This window comes from Myotis lucifugus, unplaced genomic scaffold, assembly GCF_000147115.1.
Source record: "Myotis lucifugus unplaced genomic scaffold, Myoluc2.0 scaffold_38, whole genome shotgun sequence".
NCBI lineage: Eukaryota > Metazoa > Chordata > Mammalia > Chiroptera > Vespertilionidae > Myotis > Myotis lucifugus.
Window position 1 is genome coordinate 3,642,144 of NW_005871086.1, and position 22,540 is coordinate 3,664,683.

At 39.1% G+C, this 22,540-nt stretch overlaps 1 protein-coding gene and 1 pseudogene across 1 annotated transcript in view; one reads left to right on the forward strand and one right to left on the reverse strand.

Annotated features, from left to right (window-relative positions):
• The window catches only part of FMN1 (formin 1), a 287,638-nt gene that overhangs the window by 37,806 nt on the left and 227,292 nt on the right, over positions 1 to 22,540 (forward strand). The window contains 1 exon segment of the mRNA XM_023752890.1: positions 10,671 to 10,732. Within this exon segment, the coding sequence (XP_023608658.1) occupies positions 10,671 to 10,732 (62 nt within the window).
• Positions 90 to 583, reverse strand: LOC106696955 (annotated as a pseudogene).

The following is a 22,540-nucleotide window of genomic DNA, read 5'->3' on the forward strand; positions in this document are numbered from 1 at the left end:
TTCCAAGCAAATCGGGGTGAAGGGGTGCTCTCCTGAGCTACAGAAGGAATGGTGGTCTGATAGTTAAGATAAAATACAAGTCAAATTTATTAGAGTTGTCCACAGACAGCAATGGGGACCTTCTTGCTGGTCTTGCCATTCCGGGACCCAAAGCATTCCATGGCTGTCACAATATCCATGCCTTCCTTCACCTGGCGAAGACCACATGCTTGCCATCCACACACTAAGTCTTGGCAGCGCAGATGAGAAACTGGGAACCGTTTGTGTTAGGTCCAGCGTTTGCCAAGGACAAGATGCCAGGACCTGTATGTTTCAGGATGAAGTTCTCATCCTCAAATTTCTCCCCATAGATGGACTTGCCGCCTGTGCCATTATGGTGTGTGAAGTCACCACCCTGGCACATAAATCCCGGGATAATTCTGTGAAAGCAGGAACCTTTACAGTCAAATCCTTTCTCCCCAGTGCTCAGAGCACGGAAGTTTTCTGCTGTCTTTGGAACTTTGTCTGCAAATAGCTCAAAGGAGACTCGGCCCAAGGGCTCGCCGTCAATGGCGATGATGAAGAACACAATGGGGTTCACCATGGCTGGTCACGGTGGCTCCGGGGTGGCGGCATCTGCAAAGCAATTACTTTGAAATCTTTTGATGAATTGTGCCAATGAATCATCAATATTTTGCAAATATATGCTCCTGAAAAGGATGCATGTTGTCACTTGTTGGGTTCTGAGATATATATGATCAAGATTGTTAATCGTGTTAATCACTGTTTTCATTTGCTTGATCTGTCAATTTCTAATAGAATGGTACTACTTATCTTCTATTGATTTACTTGTTAATTTTGTTATATTTTTGTCAGTTTTTACTTTATATATTTTAAGGCTAAGATGTTAGTTGCATTTAAGTTCATGATTATACCCACCAGCTAAGTTAAGAAATAAAACATTAGAAATACATTTAAAATTTCCTATGTACCCTCTTCCTTCACCTTAGGTGAACTTGTTTATTAATCCTATGCACTTCTTAATACTTAGGTGTAAAATTCCCAAACAATATATAATATGGTTATGTGTTTGAAATGGCATCCTGCTATGTGTGTCTTGCAGCAACTTTTTCTTTCAATATTATTTGTTTGATTACCTGTGTTGGTATGTATAGCTCTAATTCATTCATTTCAATGCATCACTTTGAGTGAATATGTCACTCAATATTTGCTTACCTGTATTGCTGTTGATGGAAATTTAAGTTTATTCCTATTTTTTATGGTTTGAAACAATGCATTCATAAGTGTCCTTTTAAACCTTTGTGTTCATGTGTAAATAAATCCCTCACTGGGGCTAAACTTTAGAGTAGAATTTCTGGTTTTATTTATGTGCACCTTTCACCTTATAAGATATTGTCAAAATGATCTTTAAAGTGATTCTAAACAACACTCCTATCAACAGTGTTTGGAATTCTCAATCTTACTCTTTCTCACCAGCAAATAGTGTTAGCAGACTTTTTTGCAAGCATTTTTTTAACAAAAGATATTAAAATAGTCAAATTCAAATGAACTCTCCAGACTTTTTAATATTTGCAAATTTGATAGGTGTGAAGTAATATCCACTGTAGTTTTAATTGCATTATCCTGAGGACCAGTGAAGTTGCATATCTTTTTATATATTTATTAGCCATTTATAATTTATTTTCTATGAATGTACTGTCCTTTTGCTCATTTTTATATTGATTGCTTTTCAAAAATTTTTTATAGTACTTGCTTGTTCTGAAAACTAATCTCTTGTTGGTCATATGCTTTGCAAATGTCTTCTCCATTTATGTATGTGGCTTATTACTTTTTTTAAAAAAAGCTTTTTTAAAAAATTATTGATTTCAGAGAGGAAGAGGGAGAGAGAGTTAGAAACATCAATGATGAGAGACAATTATTGATTGGCTTCCTCCTCCATACCCCACACTGGGGATCGAGCCCATAATCTAGTCATATGCCCTGACCAGGAATTGAACCATGACCTCCTGGTTCATAGGTTGACACTCAACCATTGAGCCACACTGGCCGGGCTGTGGTTTATCACTTGCTAATGATATCTTTTAATATACCAAATTTTGGTAATTTTAATATAGTTGGGTTTAAAAATGTTTTCCTTGCCCTGGCCAGTGCAGCTCGATGGTTAGAGCATAGGCCTGCAAACTGAAGAGTCTTGGGTTCAATTCCTGGTCAAGGACACGTACCTGGGTTGCAGGTTCATCCCTGCTTTGTTTGGCTGGCAACCGATGGATGTCTCTCTCAAGTCAATTTTTCTCTCTCTCTCCACCTCCCTCCCTTCCTTCCACTCTAGCTAAGAATCAATGAAAAAAAAAATCCTCAATGAGATTAACAATTTAAGAAATCTAATGTTCTGGCCCTGGCCAAGTAGCTCAGCTGGTTAGAACATCGTCCCAGTATGCCAAGGTTACAGATTCACTCCCTGTCAGGGCACATACAAGAATCAACCAATGAATGCATAGATACATGGAACAACCAATTGAGCTCTCTCTCTCTCTCTCTCTCTCTCTCTCTCTCTCTCTCTCTCTCCCCCTCCCTCTCCCTCTCCCTCCCTTCCTCCCCCTCTCCCTTTTTCTCTCTCTAAAATCATTTAAAAAGAAAAGAAATCTAATGTTCTTCCAAGGTTTTTTCTGTTAGGCTTTCACAGTTAGATTTTTAATCCCCTGGGATTGATTCTTTTTAAAGTATGAATATTTTTCTTAAATCTGGATTAAAAAAATAATCTATTTTCCCCCCACAAACTTCAGTGCAATCTCAGATCACACAGTCAGTTTCCATATGTGCATGTCTCTTTTTTACAGACTTTCTTTTCTTCTCTTTCATGGTCTACTCTGTTATCCTTATACCAGTGCCAGTTTCCTAAGTATGATTTGTCCATATTCTCCTTTTCTTGTTCTGTGCTAAATTTTTATTCTTCTTCAGCATTTTCTTTTATTCACACATCCTTTCCTTGACGGTGCTAGAGTTTATTCAGCTCTTGAGCTTTGCATTTCAATGACTGTATTTTACATTTCTAACATTTCTAAATTTTATAGTCACCCACTATTGTTTTATTTTGCTTTCACAGTATGCTGTTCCTGTCATTATTATTTGTAATGGTTGTTATCCTTTTATCTTTGGAAGGATTCTAAAAATTACTAAAATATCTCAGTTTTTAACATTTAAAATTTGTTTTGTGTGATTTCCTGTCTCGGTTGTTTTGTTGTCAGTCTTGACATCTAGGTTCCTTCATATGTATTTCAAGTTTGGATTGAAGGCTCATGACATGTAGGATGCCTTTAAAAAAAGAAGTCTCCTCTTCCCCTTTACATTTGTCTGTTTTGCAGTAGCTTCCCCTGGTCCTTGCAAGACCCCCAGCCTAGAAGGTGGTCTTACAGTGGTGTTTGGGGTTCCCAGCCCCAGGTGGTGAGGTGGATGTTGCAGATCTAGTCGCTGGGGACAGGAATGGACAGGGCCTGGAGATGGCTCTTAATCCCTGTCTATACCTTCCTGTTTAAGTCCCCTGGTAGTAGTTGACAGCAACTTCTAGCTTCCTCTACCATCTGGGAACCCCACTCTGTCCCTTTTCCTAAGCCACAAGCCTGGCCCTGGTTTCCTGCCCCACAGGGCCCCTTTCAGCCCCTGTTCTCTGCAGTAACCTAACTCCAGCCACCTGCCTGCCTCTGGAACTGGGGCGCAGCAGGCCCAGAGCTTCCGGCCCAGAGCACCCCTTTGCTGCTTTGTTCCATTGCTGTTTCTCGGAGATGTTATTCTGTTTGGTACTTTCCTATGACTAAACTTTCTTGCTTCATATTTTAGATTTTATCGCTATGCAGACTTAGGAGGGAACGAAAAAGGGTGAACCTATAATAACCGGGAATCTATCGGGTCACTTTTAACTTTGGAAATGTGGTTGTAAATATCTCTTACTGGTTCTTATTTTTCTCATATAACTACCATATCCATACTAGTTTATCCTTCATATCAAATAAAAATGTTCATTTCATAGCTGTGGTGCACCCTCATCTCTCCCTACCTGGCCGCCCTTGCCAACTCCAAGGTTACTGTGCCACTTGGTAGCAAGTTTTGTTTAAATATGAAGTATTGTGTCTGCCACCTAGTGGCAGGCATTGGGTAGACTAAATGTTTTTCTGACAAGTTTTCTGCCTCTGTAGATGTTTTGTGACTTTTATTTATTTTATTTAGGTTTACTTTTTTTTCTTTCCCAATTACAGTCTACATTAAATATTATTTTGTATTAGTTTTCAGGTGTACAGCATAGTGGTTAGACAATCATATACTTTACTGCATACATACAGCTACATGGATAGAAAAGAGAATATATGTTTATCTGAGCTTATGTCCCTAGAGTTCCAAACTTCTTCGCATTCCTATTTTAACAGACTAGAAAATAAATGTAGAGGAGAAGCAAAATGAAAAGATAGGTTATCAAAGTGTTGGCAGCTAGAAGTTGATTTAACTGTGTTCTCCATGGTAAGCTGTCCATCAAATGGTGTTTGGCCTTTAATACTTACCTAGGGAATCCAGGTAAAAATCAAAGAGATATAGCCATGAACTTGCTGACCTTTGTATATATTTCATACCAGCATCCTAGTACATAAAGACTCAATTATTGTTCTGAAATAATTTCTTGATATAAATGATATAAATGTGTTGCTCTTTCCCTGCTTCATTTATCCTCTTCTCTTGAGCCCTGTCTGTTTGTGAGACTACATTTCAGTTATTTTAAGCCTCCAAAATGGTCTGATCTTCCAAAGTAAACCCAGCTAGACACTTAACAAATGTATTCAGCAGCTATTGCTGCAATAATGCTGTGTGGCAAACTATGCTAAAACCCAGTAGCTTCTAACTACCACCCTAACTCATTATTCTGTAATCTTTATTCTTTCATCATTTTTCTTGTGGACTCTCAAAATGAGTATTCTACAAGTGAGGGCATTAGCTTCCTGCTTCTACGTGCTGCCCAGGCATCCTATTGCGTCATCCTTGTCAGGAATGGGGATGTGTTTTCTTGCCAGCCGTCACTCTGGGGCTGTTGGTAAAAGTATTTATTTGTTTAAGGAGGAGATGAATCAGTATTTCCTGGGTGTTAGCGTTGTGATAATCTCCTTTATCAAGCTGTTAATTAGTCATAACCATATCTGTCACACCCTTACAGGCACAATTTACACAAAATTAATCATTTCAAAATATATTCTCTGTAATTTCTATTTAGAATGTATATGTTGTTCCCAAGGGGCATCAGTTTTACAAGAAGGTTGGTTTAGCTAACCTTCCTTTGCATACTTTGTAGAGGCTGAGGATTGATTAGGGTTTAGCTATTGATCATCATATGGTTTAGGACTCAACATTTATATGACTCACATTTACTAAATTGTCCTCTTATTATATGAATCTAGAGACTCTCTGGTGCCAATGTAATATTCTTTATTTGATATACTAGTGGCCCGTTGCACGAAGATTCGCACAATAGGCCTTCCTTCCCCTGGCTGCCGGCACCAGTTTTCCTCCCGCACCCGGGACCCAGGCCTTTGGTCCAGCCACAGTAGGGAGGCTTGGCTTCTCCGCTCCGGCTGCTTCCAGCCCCTCCTTTTTTTTTTTCCAGCTCCTCAAGTGGAGGCCAGGGCTGGCTGGAAGCCTGGGTCGCCCCCAGCGACCCAGGCCCCCAGCCCCTCCTTGACCAGAGCCCAGGCCTCCAGCCACTCCTTGAGCAGAGTCCAGGGCCTACAGGAAGCTTGGCTTCCTCCGTCGCCAGGAGCAACCCAAGCCTCCTGCTTGCTCCAGCTCCATGGCCACCGCCATCTTCAGTCTTCGCTCCACGCCTGAGTATGCAAATTAACCGCCATCTTTGTTGGGTTAATTTACAGTAGCTCAGATTGGCTGGTGGGTATAGCGGAATGGCGGAATGACGGAGTGATGGTTAATTTGCACGTTTCTGTTTTATTAATGTAGATGATAATAACCAGAGCAATCTTATTTCTTATATTGTAATGTTAAAGTATACATGAAAATGGCATAAAACACAGAGGTTAAAAAAATAACTTTTCGTCGAATGCCTATGTGACACCACCTTGCTCAATCTATCATGACCTAACTCAATTTCTCTTCTCCTGGGTACCACTTTTCCTGACTTTTGTTAATATTATTTTCTTTTCTTTTCTAGTTGCTTTTCATTTATGTGTACCTAGGATTAGGATTGTTGGGTAGGGAGTAGGCGTATTTTCCACTTTATTAAAAAAAAAGCCCAGCATTTTCCATAGGGATTGTACCAATTTGCACTCCTGACACTTGTGTATGAGAGTTCCCATTGCTCCACATCTTCACCGACACTCAGTTTTGGCCTTAAATATTTCTAATGAGAATAAGCACCTTTTAATTTATTTATACATTATCTGTATGTCCTCTTTTTAGAGCACCTATTGACATTTTTTACCTATTTTTCATTTTCTATAATTTTGTAGGAATTATTGATATTATATATATGTGTATATATATATATATATATATATATATATATACATATATATTTATAGTATTATTTGTTTCAAGTATATTCTCCTTCTCTGTGGCTTGCCTTTTCTTTCTCTTATGGTGTATTTTTATTAAAAGAAGTTCTTAATTTTAATGTAGTGAAATTTATTATTATTTTTAAAATATGTAATGCAGTTTGAATCAAATTCTTCTCTAGCCTGAGGTTTCAAAAAATTATGTTATATTTTCTTATAAAACAATGATGGCTTTGTTTTTTATAATTTTGCTCTTAATCAACTTAGAGTAGATTATTATATGGTATAAATTTGGAGTCCAGTTTTATGTTTTCCCATGTAAATATTTATTTTTCCCAATTGATAGTTAATGAAAAGACAATTCTTACTGTAAACAAATATCTCCCATGCAATTCTGTCATATACCAAGTGACCATAGATTCGTGGTCTATGTCTGGGCTCTCTAGTTTATTCTTTTAGTCTATTTGTTATCCCTGTGCCAGTATCACACCACTTTAATTATGTGGTGATAATTAAAAATAATTCATCTTACCTTTTATTTTTTCAAGGTTTTTTTTTTGCTCATTGCTTTTTTTGCACTTCTGTGCTTCAACCAATATTTAGATTGAGCTCCTCAATTTCAAACAAAACAAAAACTATTGGAAATGTTGAATGGGATTGCACTGAATCCATAGATCAATTTGAGAAAATCAACATCTTTACAATATCGAGTTTTACCAAAATATGGCTTGCCCACTACCTGTCTATATTTTCATTTGTAATATATTTCAACATAGCATTTCTGGTTTCTCATGAGGTCTTACATATTTTTGTTAAGGTTATTTCTAAGTACGTTGTACTAAGCAGGGGCACTGTAAGTGTTATCTTAAGTTTTATTTTTTATACTCTTGCTGGTATCAGAATTTTTATGTACGGATTTTAAATCAAGCAACCCTACTAAACTCACATATTAAATCTAATATTCTAGAGAATCCTGGAATTTTCTAAATATACAATCATAGTGAATAATAGCTTTATTTTCCCCTTTCTATATATGTACATACATAAACATGTGTATGCCATGTGTGCATGAGCATGTTTTTTTTTTCTTGCCCTACTGCACCTGATAGTTCCCTTAGGAAAACAAAGATTAGAAGTGGTAGTAACATGCATTTTTGTGTTATGCTGAATCTCCTAGGAAAAATATTTAAAAGTGTAATATTTGATATAGATTTAAAAAATTAATATACTATAGAATTCACTTTTTTTCTTTTTGGTCTACAGTTCTCTAATTTTTTTTTTTACATGCCCTTGACCAGTTCTCTAATTTTTAACCCATGTATAGATTCATGTAACCACCATCAGAGTCAGGATAGAAAATAGCCATATCACCCAAACTGCGTTTTTTGTGCTGATATATATACACACACACACACACACACACACACACACATACACACACACTAGAGGCCCAGTGCATGAAATTCTTGCATGGGTAGGGTCCCTAGGCCTGACCAGCGATCAGGGCTGATCAGGGCCTATCAGAGCCTTCCAGCTGCCGGCCGCGACCTTCCTTCTGGCTGCCGGCCAGAGCCTTCCTTCATTCCACACCGCCCCACTGGTTGTCAGTGCACATCATAACGAGCGATTGAACTCCCAGACTCCCAGTCTCCTGGTCGAACTCCCGAGGGGACAATTTGCATATTAGGCTTTTATATATATGTAGATATATTTTTATTGATTTTAGAGAGAAAAGGAGAGGGAGAGAGAGAGAGAAACATCAACGATGAGAGAGAATCGTCTATTGGCTGCCTCCTACACGCCCTACACTGGGGATCGAGCCCGCAACCTGGGCACCTGGGCATGTGCCTCGATCGGGAATTGAACCGTGACCTCCTGGTTCATAGGTTGTTGCTCAACCACTGAACCACACCAACCGGGCTGACTCTTTATTTTTAAAAGAATATTTGATATATATTTATTGATTTTAGAGAGAGGAAGGAAGAGAGAGAGAGAGAGAGAGAGACATCAATGATATGAGAGAATCATCGATTGGCTGCCTCCTGCACAACCCCTGCTGGGGATCAAACCCACAACCCAGGCTTGTGCTCTGACCGGGAATCAAACTGTGACCTCCTGCCTGGTTCATGGGTTGATGCTCAACCACTGAGCCACACTGGCTGTGCTGTGCTGACTCTTTGTAGTCAAACCTTCCCTCATCTCTAACCTCTAGCCACTTCTTCTCTAATATTCTTCATCCCTATGGTTTTGTCTCATCCAGAATGTCATATAAATTGAATTAAACAATTGTTAGCCTTCTGAGACTGACTTCCTTCACTCTACATAATGCCTTTGAGATTCATCTATGTTGATGTATGTATTCATAGTTCATTCCTTATTGTTGCTGAGTGGTATTCCATTCTATCGATATATCACAGCTTGTTTATACATTCACTCGTTGAATTATGTATGTCTTCGGACTCTGTAATTTACTAGTTTCTTCCTTTTCAATGAGGAAAATGTACCCACAACATAGGATTATTGTGGGGATGAAATGAGTTAATGCATGTGAAGTGCTTAGGTAACACCTGGTACATTGTAAGTGCTCAATAAATATAATTCATTATTATTGTCCCAAATATTAGTAAAGATTTTGAGGTAGAAAAGAAGTTGATAAGTTCAAGGAATAGTAAGAAGGCCAGTGTGCCTGAAGTGTGGTGAGCAAGGAAGACAGGAAGAGGTATGTAGGAATCAGGTTCCAAAGGGCCTTATGGCCTGTAGGAGGGAGTTTTGATTTCAGTCTGTGTGCAGCAGAAACCCAGAGATGGGTGATAATCTGGTTTGTTCCTTTAACAGATCGTTCAGGCTGCTGTGAGGAGAATGGGTTTTGGTGGTGGTAAGAGAGAGCAGTAACCTTTTCAGGTTACTTCAGTGGTCCAGGGAAAAGATGCTGGTGGCTTGGACCATAGTGGTGGTTGTGGGATGGTAGAAGTGGTTTGATTCAAGGCATGGTATGGATGTAGAAACCTTCAAATTTGCTGATGGATTCCCAGCTCAGTGGACCACAAGAGCAGCGGTATGACTAGTCATAATTATCAACAGCAACACTCCTCTCCATTATGGCTTTACCAAAGATTTCCACATCCACTTTTGAACTGAAACCTAGCCTTTCATTCTGAAATTCACGTGACGAAATAGCCTGTCTTTTCATACATCTTAAAATGACATCTAACTGACATTTTTCTTATTCATACTCACAACCCAGACCCATTTGTAAAAAACTGGCTTATGCCACAAAAACATTTTCTCACAGCATTTTGCTCTGTGGTTCTCTGCAGCCTGCATAGTTCTGTGACCCCACATACTTAGCTGTATTGCTGGGAATCAAGTTGTCATAGCTGCTTCATGCTTAGCCAGGGAATGGTCGTTTTAGTGGTTGGCTGCAGTTCCTGTGTACACTTGGGACTTATTGTTGGAATAAACATTATTAGACTCAGACTAAAATTGGACCAGGATTTTATTTTTGTCCCCCTTTCAACTTCAACTTAACCTACATTCTATTCTCTCACCCAAATGACAAATGGTCTTGACTTTATGAAGTTGATCTAAAGATTAAAATCAGCCCTGGGTGCTTGCTTAGCCTTGCATTCAAATGGAGATTTTTTTTGGGGGGGGGAGGTGAATGGGGGAGTTAAAAATTGAATTCTCTGATCTCACATAGAAAGTCTTATTTCCTGTGTGTCTGTTCTTAACACATCTGTATTTGTTCTCTGTGGGGCCTTAGCTTCCAACTCCTCCTTAAAGACAAACCCTGACCCAGTCTTTATCTGGAACACTCATCAAGCTTTTTTTTTTTTTAACCCTATCCTATCTGCCTAATTTGGAGCTTATGATAATTCAAAGTTTGCTAAATGGAAGGAAATCTTCCTTTTATCCTGAGCTCCTTGTCTTGTCTTGTCTCAGTTTGCAACATCTCTTGTCAAGTGAATATCCAATTGTGCATTTATTTACTCAGGTTTTTTTGTGTTTTTTTTTATTATTCGGTCCGTTTACTTGTAGAAGCACCTCTAGAATCTTGGAGATGCTCACTTGGAATTTTGTATATCATTTTGTGCTTCTTTGTAATTGGCTTCTTTTGTGATCTTGCAGAATACCAAGCTGCTATTTTACACTTGAAGAGGGAGCACAAAGAAGAAATTGAAAACCTACAGGTATGTCTCTTTGATTCTATTGAACTGATTACTGAGGCTGATTCTTAGTTTCCTCATGTGCTGAAGTAAACATTTCCCTTTTGAAGGCATATTTACCTGGACAGCACCTGGAGCTTGCACTTGCCAGTGGGCACTGCGTCTGTCCTGGGGATGAAAGCTTTGGACTCTGTTTTTAATATAATTCAATTCTTATTTTTAAAAAATACCACAAAGGCATTAGCATGGGAAAAGAATTTGATCAGGAAAAATGATGGGTTTATTTGTAAAGCAGGAAAGATGATGGAGTATTTAGCCTTTTGCTGTTTATAAGAAGTATTTAGTTATTTTTTGTAGGCACAGTGTAAATTATTTTGTTTGGCTTACTTCCATTCATGTGTTTGTATTTGTCTGCCTGTTAGCACATGCCTGCGATATGATGTCATGCAGATTAAGGCATTAAGGAAGTGAGCCTAGTAGGAGGAAGAGTTGTGTTGAGTTGTGTATCCCCAGGGAGTGCTTGGAAGTGGCTGACTTGATCCTCTTTGGCGAAGCTCAGAAAGACTGAGGCATCATTTCCTCCACCATCTAATTGTCAGCCCCTTATTTTTGGTGTTTGCTTGCTGTGCCTGTAACAGGAAGTTTCAGAGTCTTAATTTCAAGTAAGTGAATATCGAATCAGGCACCGATTCTAGCTCACTGATGACTGGGTGGACTCCGTCCCTCAGGAGAGGACAGTAGCAAACTTTAAATAAAACTTGCTGTTTAGTGTTAACTGATTACTCGCTAATTCAATAGCATAGTGGATCATATATTGTCCTTTTCAGTAAGTGATAATGCATTTTTACAATAACTGAGACAACGTGTTAGAATATACATGAAGCCATTGCAAGTAGCAAAAAGATCATTAAGTCATATGGTATATAAATTCATGCCACCCTCATCCAGCTGGGTCTAAGTAGTTCGGAAGAGGGAATGAGTCTATTTCACAAAGAAACAAAAACGTGGAAAAGTACCTCGGTCTCCTAAGGGAAAAAGAGGTGGAGGCCCTTACCTCCTTTGTTGCAAAATGCTCTACAGAGACCTCTCTTTCTTTATCTGTGTTCTGATGTGCAAAAGATTCTCAGCTGTCTCAGAGGAGCTGAACTGGGATTAATTTAAGAAACAGGTTGCTAACTCGAGTAGGTACAGAGCGGTTCTGTGAGCAGACATTTTATGTAGCAACTTGGTTTTAAGAGTTAACACTAGCTTTCCACAGGCTGTAGACCAGCCCTGTTGAGGACTTTGACTACTAAATAATATTCATAGATATAGCTGGCGCTTAAAATTTTTGAGTTTTTACTTTGTGCTGGTCATTGTTTTAGACATTACATACATTAGTTTGTGTCATCTCCATAAAAGTTCTATAATCTTCCATCTCAAATGAAGGGAAGTTTGGAGAAGGGGAAGAGAAGAGTAAATGGAAAAGAAAAAAGTATATTGGAATTGTGATCTCTATTTAAGATAAAATCAGAACAAGGTATGACTGGCAAGAGTAAAGGTTAAAAACATGTTTCTAATTGTATCTTAAGTGTTAAGTATCTCTGAAAGAATTATCTGCTCTTTAAATGCTATTTCCAGTAAACTACAAAGAATATTTTTGTCCCATATTTGTGATTTATAACTAGTTGCTGAAATCATATACCTGTGATTTATACTTAATTGCCATGGCATACCACTGCCACCAGGGCAGAGCCTGGTGCCCAGTCTGTACAGTTAACTGTAGTCCAGAACTGTTTTAGCAGTCACAGATAACCCTCAACAGGAAACTGGCAACTTGTATTCTAGTTTTTGTTGGCAAACAACATTTTAAAGATTGAATTAGGAATAAATATTTTAAAATATGCAGGGATTTCTAGCTGGTTTTTTTTTTGTTTGTTTGTTTTAAAGGAAAATGTGTCAACCCTGGGCTTATTTTCCTGTATGTCTTCAACCTGCAGGGGTTGAGTAGCAGGTATCCACTTCAACTGGTACACTTGTTTTCTGGTTTGCCACTGTCCTGCTTGGCCATTTCACTGGCCTGGCTCCTTTATGCTTTCATTAACCCCTGTTCTCTGGGAGATGTTGAAAATACAGTAACTAGATTGACAGCAACACCAACCAGTCCGCACAGAAGCTGCACATAAAACTGACGGTAACCTGGCCTGGCCGTCCTCATGGGCAATGAAGGCACAGGACTTGTGGAAGGCAGTGAATGGGTGGGAGGACTCCTGTGGTGATGTTCATTTCTTAGTATGTGATTTCCATTGGCAGCCTCCAATTGCCTGTTACAGTTTCTTTCTCCACTTACAGCTCATGGCCAAGCTAGCGTGTTTCAGGACTTCTTCACATGCCCTTCTAGAATAAGAAAGATTTCATGGGTAAAGGATAAGGGAAAAGTGATTAATTATGAGACCAAATATAAGAATTGATATGTATCACATTTAATTTTTTGGAATGTTTTCAGAGAGTTTAAAGAAATAACATGATCCAATAAACAGAGAGCCTAAATTCAGAGAACCTTAATTGTTCAATTCTCCGACCTCCAAAAGGGATTCTTACCACCTACAATAATTTGGTTGGAGGTTGACATTTTTAGCCCAGAGTCCCAAGTCTTGTAAGTGGGAGAGTATGGAGTTCCTAATCACATGCCTGCGGTTGCGGAGTGCTGTACTATAGAGAGGACACAGGGCTTGGTCTTGGGAACAGATTTTCAAGATGTGTAGCAACTAACATACAGATTCCCCTTATCAAAAACAGGTTTGTTGATTATGTGAATGAATCCATTTCAGGAGTCTTATGTTTATATTTTTTGTACACAAAGTCAATGCACTTGGCTGACTTTTCTGTTAAAATCTCTGGTAGGAGAGTGGTGGCAGGTTGAACTGCCACGACCTTTGTGGCAGGGTTCAGGATCTGAAGGAGGGGCTGACACACAAATGAAAGTACTATACAAGAAATATGAATTTAGAAGGCATTGGGGGCCAGGTGGAGCCTCTTTCTTAAAGAGCACACCAAAACTGGGTCCCGTCTGCTTTTATTCAGTTTTAGATACACATCTTGCCCTCAGTAAAGCACGTCAAACAAGTAGCAGACAGTAAAGATCAGTAAAGATAAATAAAGATCAGTAAAGATCAGTAAGGTCCAGTAAACATTTACTTGGAGGCTATCAGGTCAGGAAATTGCTTCGAGCCACCACTTTCTCAACACCAACAATCGGTGCTTAGTGTCAGCCCTTCTAACGCTCACGGTCCACCGGCCTTCCGCGTTCCTTGGTGCACTCTCATGACAGTATTGGCAAGCGGCGGCTTCCCGCATTGAATATTCCCTGTGGGTTCACTATTTCGTGTCATTGATAAATAGCCACAGCAAAATTCTTTAATTTTGTCCAAGTGTGCCCTTTCTTTAGCAAACTGTGCCTTGAGAATTTATGATCACTTCATGATCCTGGGCATCATCTGGTTCATTTTTCACTTTTAGATAATTCTATGTTACTAACTTTAATTTTAAAAAGTTACCGCCTACCTTTACAGGTTTTCACTTATTTGAGAAGTTTTGCCTGTGGTAGCCATTGCATGCGTTCATGACTACTGGGTAGAAACATACTTCAGATCTGCCCTTCCAAAGCATATGATAAAACTAAATCTTTCATGGTACAAACAAAGAGTTATTTCTGAGAGCTTGCTTAGGAGCAAGGTTTGAAAACCACCATCACGGCTGTTGTACAGGTTGTGTGACTGTAAAGCTGTGATTTTATTTTATGCATGATGAGAATGTGAAAGTACTCAGGTCTTTGAGTCAGGGCTCAGTTCAGCTCCTTGCACTGTGATGTTAAAAAATGAATCAACTTCTCTGGGACTTAGTTTTCACATCTGTATAGTTATACTCATGCTGCTGATGATAATGTCCTTCTAGGATTGTTCGGCACAGGGTACACCCAATGGTACTGGTTATGTGTTATTTCTCATTCCTTTTCTCTGCGCAGATCTCCTTATGATTAAGCAGCTTGAGTTTAGAGTGATCCTCGGGCTCTCTTGGTTGAGGACTTCCTTGGGACATTTGACTTATTCTTTTAGGGTGATTTTTCCATGATCTTTCAGCTGTTCTTCTTCCTCTGTGCTCTCTATCAGGGTAGTCTACACCAGGTTTCCCGAAAGCTCATTCCACTGTACTGGGAATCTCTGAAATGCTTCTTGACAAAAAGATTTCATGGTTGTATAAGTTTGAGAAATATCTGGTTCTCCTGTTGGGACTTTACCATGTATAGGGAAGAACTACAAGAGAGAAAATTGTATAACTTGTTTCCCACATAAGTCTTTCCCCCCCAAAATAACCTATGTTTTGGATTACTCTTCTAAGTTGATTTATATAGTCTTATCATCTCAATGTAAGATTTAAGTTAAGTTCTTGAAGTGGTTTCAGCACCATTTTTATGCCACCAAGGCCCTGCTTAATAATCTGCTGATTTAGGCACCCTGGGGGAGCAGTGATGTTTGTCTCTACATCTCTTAAAGTACCTACCAAAGTGCTTGGCATATAGATGACATGCAAATATTTCTTATATAACAACTTGTGATTGAAAAATAATAGAATTTAACTTTTTTTAAACAATTTTACTTTGTTATTATTATTTTTATATATTTTTATTGATTTCAGAAAGGAAGGGCGAGGGAGAGAGAGCTAGAAACATCAATGATGGGAGAGGATCATTGATTGGCTGCCTCATAAATGTCCCCTACTGGGGATCGAGCCTACAACCTGGGCATGTGCCCTTGGTCAAAATCAAACTCGGGACCCTTCAGTCCGCAGGCTGACGCTTTATCCACTGAGCCAAACCAGCTAGGGCATAGTACTGTACTTTTAAGTCAATCCATACTGTGTGTCAACCTCTGTTCCAGTCATTTAGCATTTTTGTTGTTGTTGTTGTTTTTTTCTTAGACAACAAATATTTAGTTTTCATAGTTTGGGGTTGAAGGTTGGAAGTATGAGATCAGGGTGCCAGCAGGGTCAGGTTCTTGGTGAGGGTCTTCTTTCAGGTTTACAAAAGCTGTATTCTTATATGGTGGGAAAGAAGGAAGGAGGGAGGGAGGAAAGAGAGAGGGTGTAAGAGAGAGAGAGAGACACCATCAGTATTATGAAAAGTAAATGTAGAAATATAAGCAAAGTAATATATTTGTCCCCATTTTACAGATGATAAAACATGAGGCTCTCAGAGATTGACTTGTCATGTCAGAAGTCTTAGACTAGTAAGAGGAAAACCTGAACTTGTGTCCACCCAGCTCTGTCTGACTGTGAAGCCCATTTTCTTTCCAATAATCAGTGCAGCATTAATGGAAAGAACAGTAGATTTAGAGTCAGAAGGTTGAGATTCTTGGGTCTTAGGTTTGCCAAGATAAACATCAGGCAGTGCTCTTGGGCTCAGTTTCCTAATTTCTAAAATGAAGGACCAGGCCCTATAATCTCTAATAGCACCTTTGAATTTTATGATTGGTCTCACCATCCAAAAAATAAAATAGAATTCTATTATACACCCCATTACGCTCTTAGCATTAGTGCTATTTAACTGAGACTCTCTAAGTCCCTGTATTACATCCCCCACACTTTTTCTTATAGTTTCTTATAGAGGTTCTCCTTTCTAACCAGGGGTTGCTTTCTCGGTTCTGCCTGCCTCTGTGTAACAGTGCAGTGCATTCAGGTTTTCAGTCACAGTGTGACCAGAGCACTCTAGCCTTCCAGTGCTCTTCAGGTGCCTGACTCCATGAGAATGGGAAATGAAGCACCCATAGGGCCCAATTCTTCTTTATGGCAGGAGGGACGCTTGAGCATAGGATGGGTAGGACTTCTTTGGCTCTCTGCTTCCTCAATTTTGAAAGTTGAAAAATAACCTGCATACCCCTTGTCTGGCTTTGAGCAGCTTTGGATAATTTAAGAATATTGGGTTTTGACCAGTACTTTAAGCAGTTTGGAAATAGGTGCCATGGAAATGACAGATTGTTTTTATCTGTTTTTAACTAATGTTCTTTGGGTTGTGGGATAGAAGACAAAGGACTAGCCAACAGTGACATTTCCTTTAGAGGACCCTTTTTCTTGTACCCCATTCATCATGACCATAGCCCTAAACTGAGGGAAAGTTTGCTGAGCGATGGCCTCTGGCAGGCCCTGCTCATTGTGCAATGCAGTCACACTTCTCATATGGTAACTCTCTCTGCGAAACGATCCAGGGATGCATGCCAAACTGGAAATTAACTTACCCTGTACCTTGCTGTCCCCAAGAGAACCAAATGGTATGTTGGCCTCCATGAAGAGAAACTTACAGATTTCCTTACTGTTCTCTCTCTCAATCCACTCCACTGGTTACACATTGCTGTCGTTGAAACAAAATTGAATGCAGACTACACTTGAGCTGATACAGCTTAAATTTATAGAGACATAAATCCTGAGCCTTTTCCATTTGTTATGTTCTTTGTTATCAACACAATACATTTAAATCTGTTAATTCCTGGAGATTACTGCAATGGAAAAGGAGTAATTTATACAACAATAAACAAAACTCACAAAGATGAAATATAATGATTTCATCAAACCCTTATGGTATTCCCCTAAGTGCTGATATTAGTATAAGTCATTACTGAGGTGCCAAAAAGAAGGAAAGAAAATTAAATGTTGAGAAACGTTTTAATCCATTGTTTCATTGTGGATGTATAATACACTATTATGAGTTTAGTAGACTTGCTGGTTCACTGGTGTTGAGATGCCTTTTAGGCCACTGACTACCTCGAAGCCTGTAGATATCTTTGGAGTCGAATTTTCATGAAAAACACAAAGCAATTAATTCCCTGGCAGACTTAGCCCAGGAGCCCTTGGTTTCAGCTTTCGGGGTGCTGTCTTGCCCCATGTGAGTCAGACAGTATGTCAAGCCGTGTTTGCTAAAGGAGGGAAGTTGGTTGTAGAACAAAGAATATGTGCATTACTCATTTGTATCATGGAAGCTGATGCAGGTTGTGTATGCCCCCTTCATGCACCACCTGCCCCAATCATCTTCGCTGAGTCTTAAACTCTAAACATGAGCCACTTGTGTGGGCCAAGTTAATTTTCCTTTTTTCAATAGTTTTTTTTTACTTTATGTGACAGGCTGTTTTGGAGCAGGTGACCTTCTGAGTGGTGTCCTTTGCTTTCTTGACTCTTCATAAAGGAGGAAGGGAGGTATGTTAGAGCCTGTGGGGGTGCTTCCTTCTCTCCAGACTTGTTTTTCCTCACCCAGTAATTCTGTGAGTTTTCGATAATCCTGTACCACTGGGTGAATAATAGGTTCTTCAGCTATAAATTAAGAGTGTAGGACTAGGTGGTCTAAGTTTCCTTCCATTTCTAAAGTTCTGTTATTTGTGGCCTGGGCAGAGTGGTTCCATGTGTCTGCCTCAACTCAATCCAAAAGATTTGGAGGTCCCCATGTCCCACATTACCTGAAACAGTGCTAGGCAACTGGTTGAAATATAATGAATAGTTGCTGAGTATTCTGAGTGGATATTGTTAGAAATGCCTTCATGATTCACAGTATTTTGGTAGAAGGCTATTTTTGAGGTAGTGTTAGGAGAGCCACAGAGCTCTTAAATTTGTGACACCATCAAGCACAACTCCCAAAAACTTTATTTTATCAGCTCAGTGTTATTGAAATTGTCATCTTTGATGGATTATAATGAGAATGTATGTTCTAACTTTCCCACATTTCCTGTTGTCTAGTATCCAGGCCCCCTTCCCTGTTTATGTTGATTGCCTGGCCTTGTGGACATCTGAGTTGGTGACTCTGGTTCGGAGCATAGAAAAGCTGGGTAAAAATGTCCTCATCTACTTTTTCCATGGTGTCATGAGTACCAAGCAAAAGTCTCCTGGGCTTTTAGACTTTTGTGTACTTCTGCATTTCTTTTCCTTTCCTTTTTTCCTTCCATTCTACTGTCCTTTCTTGGAAGGGCTGTTGATGGGAGAGTGAGGGCAACAGTGTTGAAAGGGTGCATGAAAAATGAGCTCTTAGTTTAAAAAATTGGGTGTGGTCTGTGTTACAGGACATTATTAGGAAGGGGTGGGAAGAAAGGATTTGATTTTTAGAGTTTAAATGCTGAGTGTCCTTTGCCTTCTGACTTGATTGGAGATGATTATAAACATAGTTGTATGTGGAGCACGAGGACCAACACAGCCAGGCACAGTGCTCGGTGCTTCATGGACACAATTTCTAATCCATGGAGAGGCTCAGAGATGTGAAGTGCTATCCTGAGTTTTCACAGCTGGTCAGAGTGATGGCAAGATTTACTCACCAGGTCTGTCTAGTTCTAAACCTGCTCCATTTCCACTGTCACCTTGTCAACTGGTTTGATTCATTTTCTCCAGTATAATGGTTTTTCTAATTTTTTACTTACCAGCTTCCTCTTTTTCTGTGGCAAGGATGTTTATAGATCAGTGATGGTGAACCTATGACACGCGTGTCAGAGGTGACACGCGAACTCATTTTTTTAGTTGATTTTTCTTTGTAAAATGGCATTTAAATATATAAAATAAATATCAAAAATATAAGTCTTTGTTTTACTATTGTTGCAAATATAAAAAAAAATTCTATATGTGACACGGCACCAGAGTTAAGTTAGGGTTTTTCAAAATGCTGACACGCCGAGCTCAAAAGGTTCGCCATCACAGTTATAGATCATCCCCTATTCTTACCCTATACAAGCTCCTTGTATGATAAAAAAAACAAACAACACCAACAAAAACCTACAATGGGGACATTTGTGTGGTGCTGGGAAAGGGAAAATATCAACAGAGTCTTCTTATTTCATTGGTTTCAGAAATGACAAGCTCTTCTTCCCTTCCTCCTACATAAGCACAGTAGAAAAGAGCAGATAGAATATTGCTTTTCACCTTCATTTCTTACAACTGGTCCTGAGCCCAGTTTGAGGAAGAGCCGTTAGTATTTGTCACCATAATTTTGATATTTGTCTGTGTTCATCTTAGAGATTTGAAACCTGAGTCTCAGAGAAATCAATTTCTGAGACCATAAATTAAGTAAGAAAATACTGGGGCAAAACTTCTGTCTTACCAGTTCCTTTCTTCATTGATTTCTTCAATTTAAACATGGGGTTTCTTAGCTTTTTTAAAATCTTATTTTCTCCAACAGAGCTCCCAGTATTATTGATTCCTTAAGCACAGGGATATGTGGTTGTCCCCTCTGCTGTCACTTATTTGTAGGGTGTGCCCATGCATGATTAAATGGCACCTGTTGCCTCTTCTAATAAGTCCAACCTCATGAGTTTTGTAATCGGTAGTGTGAATTTATTGAGTTTTTGTGTGTACACACAGGTACGCATGTGTATGTTTTGACCGTTTCACAGCAACTCTGTGTCCTAGCTTGCTCTGAGTCCTAGTGGTATTTATTGATCACCTACTATGTGCTGGGATTAAATGAGGATTAAATGAGTTACTATTCCAACCCTATGAGGTGGCACTTTTGACTTCTGCACTGAACTGCCTATGGAAGTTTCTACACCTCGAAGGTCCTTGCCTAGAGAGTATTCATGACATGACCTTTCTTGTAACTGTCCTTGGGTAGAATATTGGTCCTTAAAAGTTATGGACTTTAGGAGAAGAATATGTTAAAGAATAAACCTATATATTGAAGTCATCTAGTCATTCATTGAAAGAAATGCAGCATAACTCTAGGCAGATCAGCTGAGTAGAAACACAGATATGAAACCTTCCTTGAGTTTGAATTCTGTCTCCACTATCTGCTGGATGTGTGGTCTTGAACTAATTATTTAAACCTTTCTGAGCTTCAGTTTCTCCTCTGAAAAGTGGTTGTGATGATATCTTAACTTGGTGGATAGGACACTGATTACAGGTGTTGTGATCGTTAAGAATGGGACCGGAAGTACAATGGCAAGTGGTAGATGTCCAATAAGTGGTAACTATTGCATTTGTTCTGAGGAGCAGCATGTTTCATTTACTTTAAGTCAGTGGCTGTTGAGTATTTTATGGTGGCGAAGTTCTCCCAATATAAACCATGTACCTATATAAAAGAAAACATTCTGTGATTAATGTACATTTAATGTTTCAAAGAGCATTGCTTTTAATATTTTTGTTATAACAGTGTGATTTCATTTTTATTATTGCTGCCATGATTTTATGAAGAAAATATCTGAATATGTAAAAACACCCCAATAGTTATAGCACAGATTTGGGGGGCCCTGAGGAAGATGTTGCATTTGCATTTCAAAATTGTTTTTGCTATGAAGATTAACTTTCTAAAGTATAATCCTATATAATAAAAGCCTAATATGCTAAGTGTCCGGTCGACCGGTCAGCCATTCAACCAATCAAAGTGTAATATACTAAGGTCGCTCAACCACTCGCTATGACATGCACTGACCGCCAGGGGGCAGATGCTCTGACTGGTAGGTTAGCTTGCTGCTGGGGTCTGGCCAATTGGGACTGAGTGAGATGGGCCGGACACACCCAGGAGCCCTCCCGCAGTCCCTCCCCAGCTGGCCAACCTTCGTGTCCCTCCCTGGCCCCAATCGTGCACCGGTGGGGTCCTTCGGCCTGGCCTGAACCCTCTTGCAATCCAGGACTCCTCAGGAGATGTCGGAGAGCTGGTTTCGGCCCAATCCCGCAGGCCAGGCCGAGGGACCCCACTGGTGCATGAATTCATGCACTGGGCCTCTAGTTTTATATACTAACTGTGCTTTTTATTGTTTATCTTTTATGTAATTAAATACTAGTTGAGCATCTGTCAAATATAAGAGATGTGCTGGAGAATAAAACATCACTTAATAATGATGATAGCAATAGCAGCTACCACTTATTGCCTATTACTATATGCCAGACACCATATTTAGCACATACCCTGGATTTTGGAATCAGAGGTTACTGTTTAATTAGGAGAATAGAACTTGTACTATGAAAGCTAAATAACTACATGCACATGATCTTAGCCAAAAGACTGAGAAACAATAACTAAATGACAACTTAAACTAAGGCAGCTTAAACTAAGTTTTTAATATTAGGTAATATAAGGACATATGCTAATGTGACTATTAGCATCTAGAATTTATCTGTTTTTAATGTGTTTTGTGAATTTCAGATCTTATATCTCAACTAAGATTTGTGAAGTCTCAGATTTTACTGATTGCCATAAATGAGTGGCAGTTTCTTTTACTGTCTCTGGAAACTGCTGTAGGTATCTCTGTAAAAACGGTGTATGCTTATTTTGTTTTAATACTCTGTATGGTATAACCCCTGCCTGTTTCAAACATATATAACACATATAATTGAAAGTATTAATTGCAACAGGTATATTGCATGTATGTGTCCCTTTGTGTGATAGGTAATCTGGGTATTTTACAATTATTTTAGAAGCCATTTCCCAGTCTCACCACTGGAGGTCAGCTTGACCCCTTTTCTCTTAAAACTGAAGTAGATTTTTTTTTGATGATTGAAACAGCATTCCAGTTCAGAGCTTTGCTCAAAACACATGAAAAATAAAATTTCCCTTAGCTTATTTTACAGAACAGCATTCACAGATATGTGCATATAGGTTTGTACTCATAGGCATAATGCTTAAGGTACTTACAGAAACAATATGTGATGTGTTTATGCATACACACATATGCGCGCGCGCGTGCGCGCGCGCACACACACACACACACTCTATATGATAAAAGACAAAGAGCCACCTAAAAACAGTGTCTAATGAAATTGGTTATCTGTATTTCATCTAAGAATTAAGTCATCAAAAGGAAATTACAGGTCTCTCTATCATTCATTGATTCACTA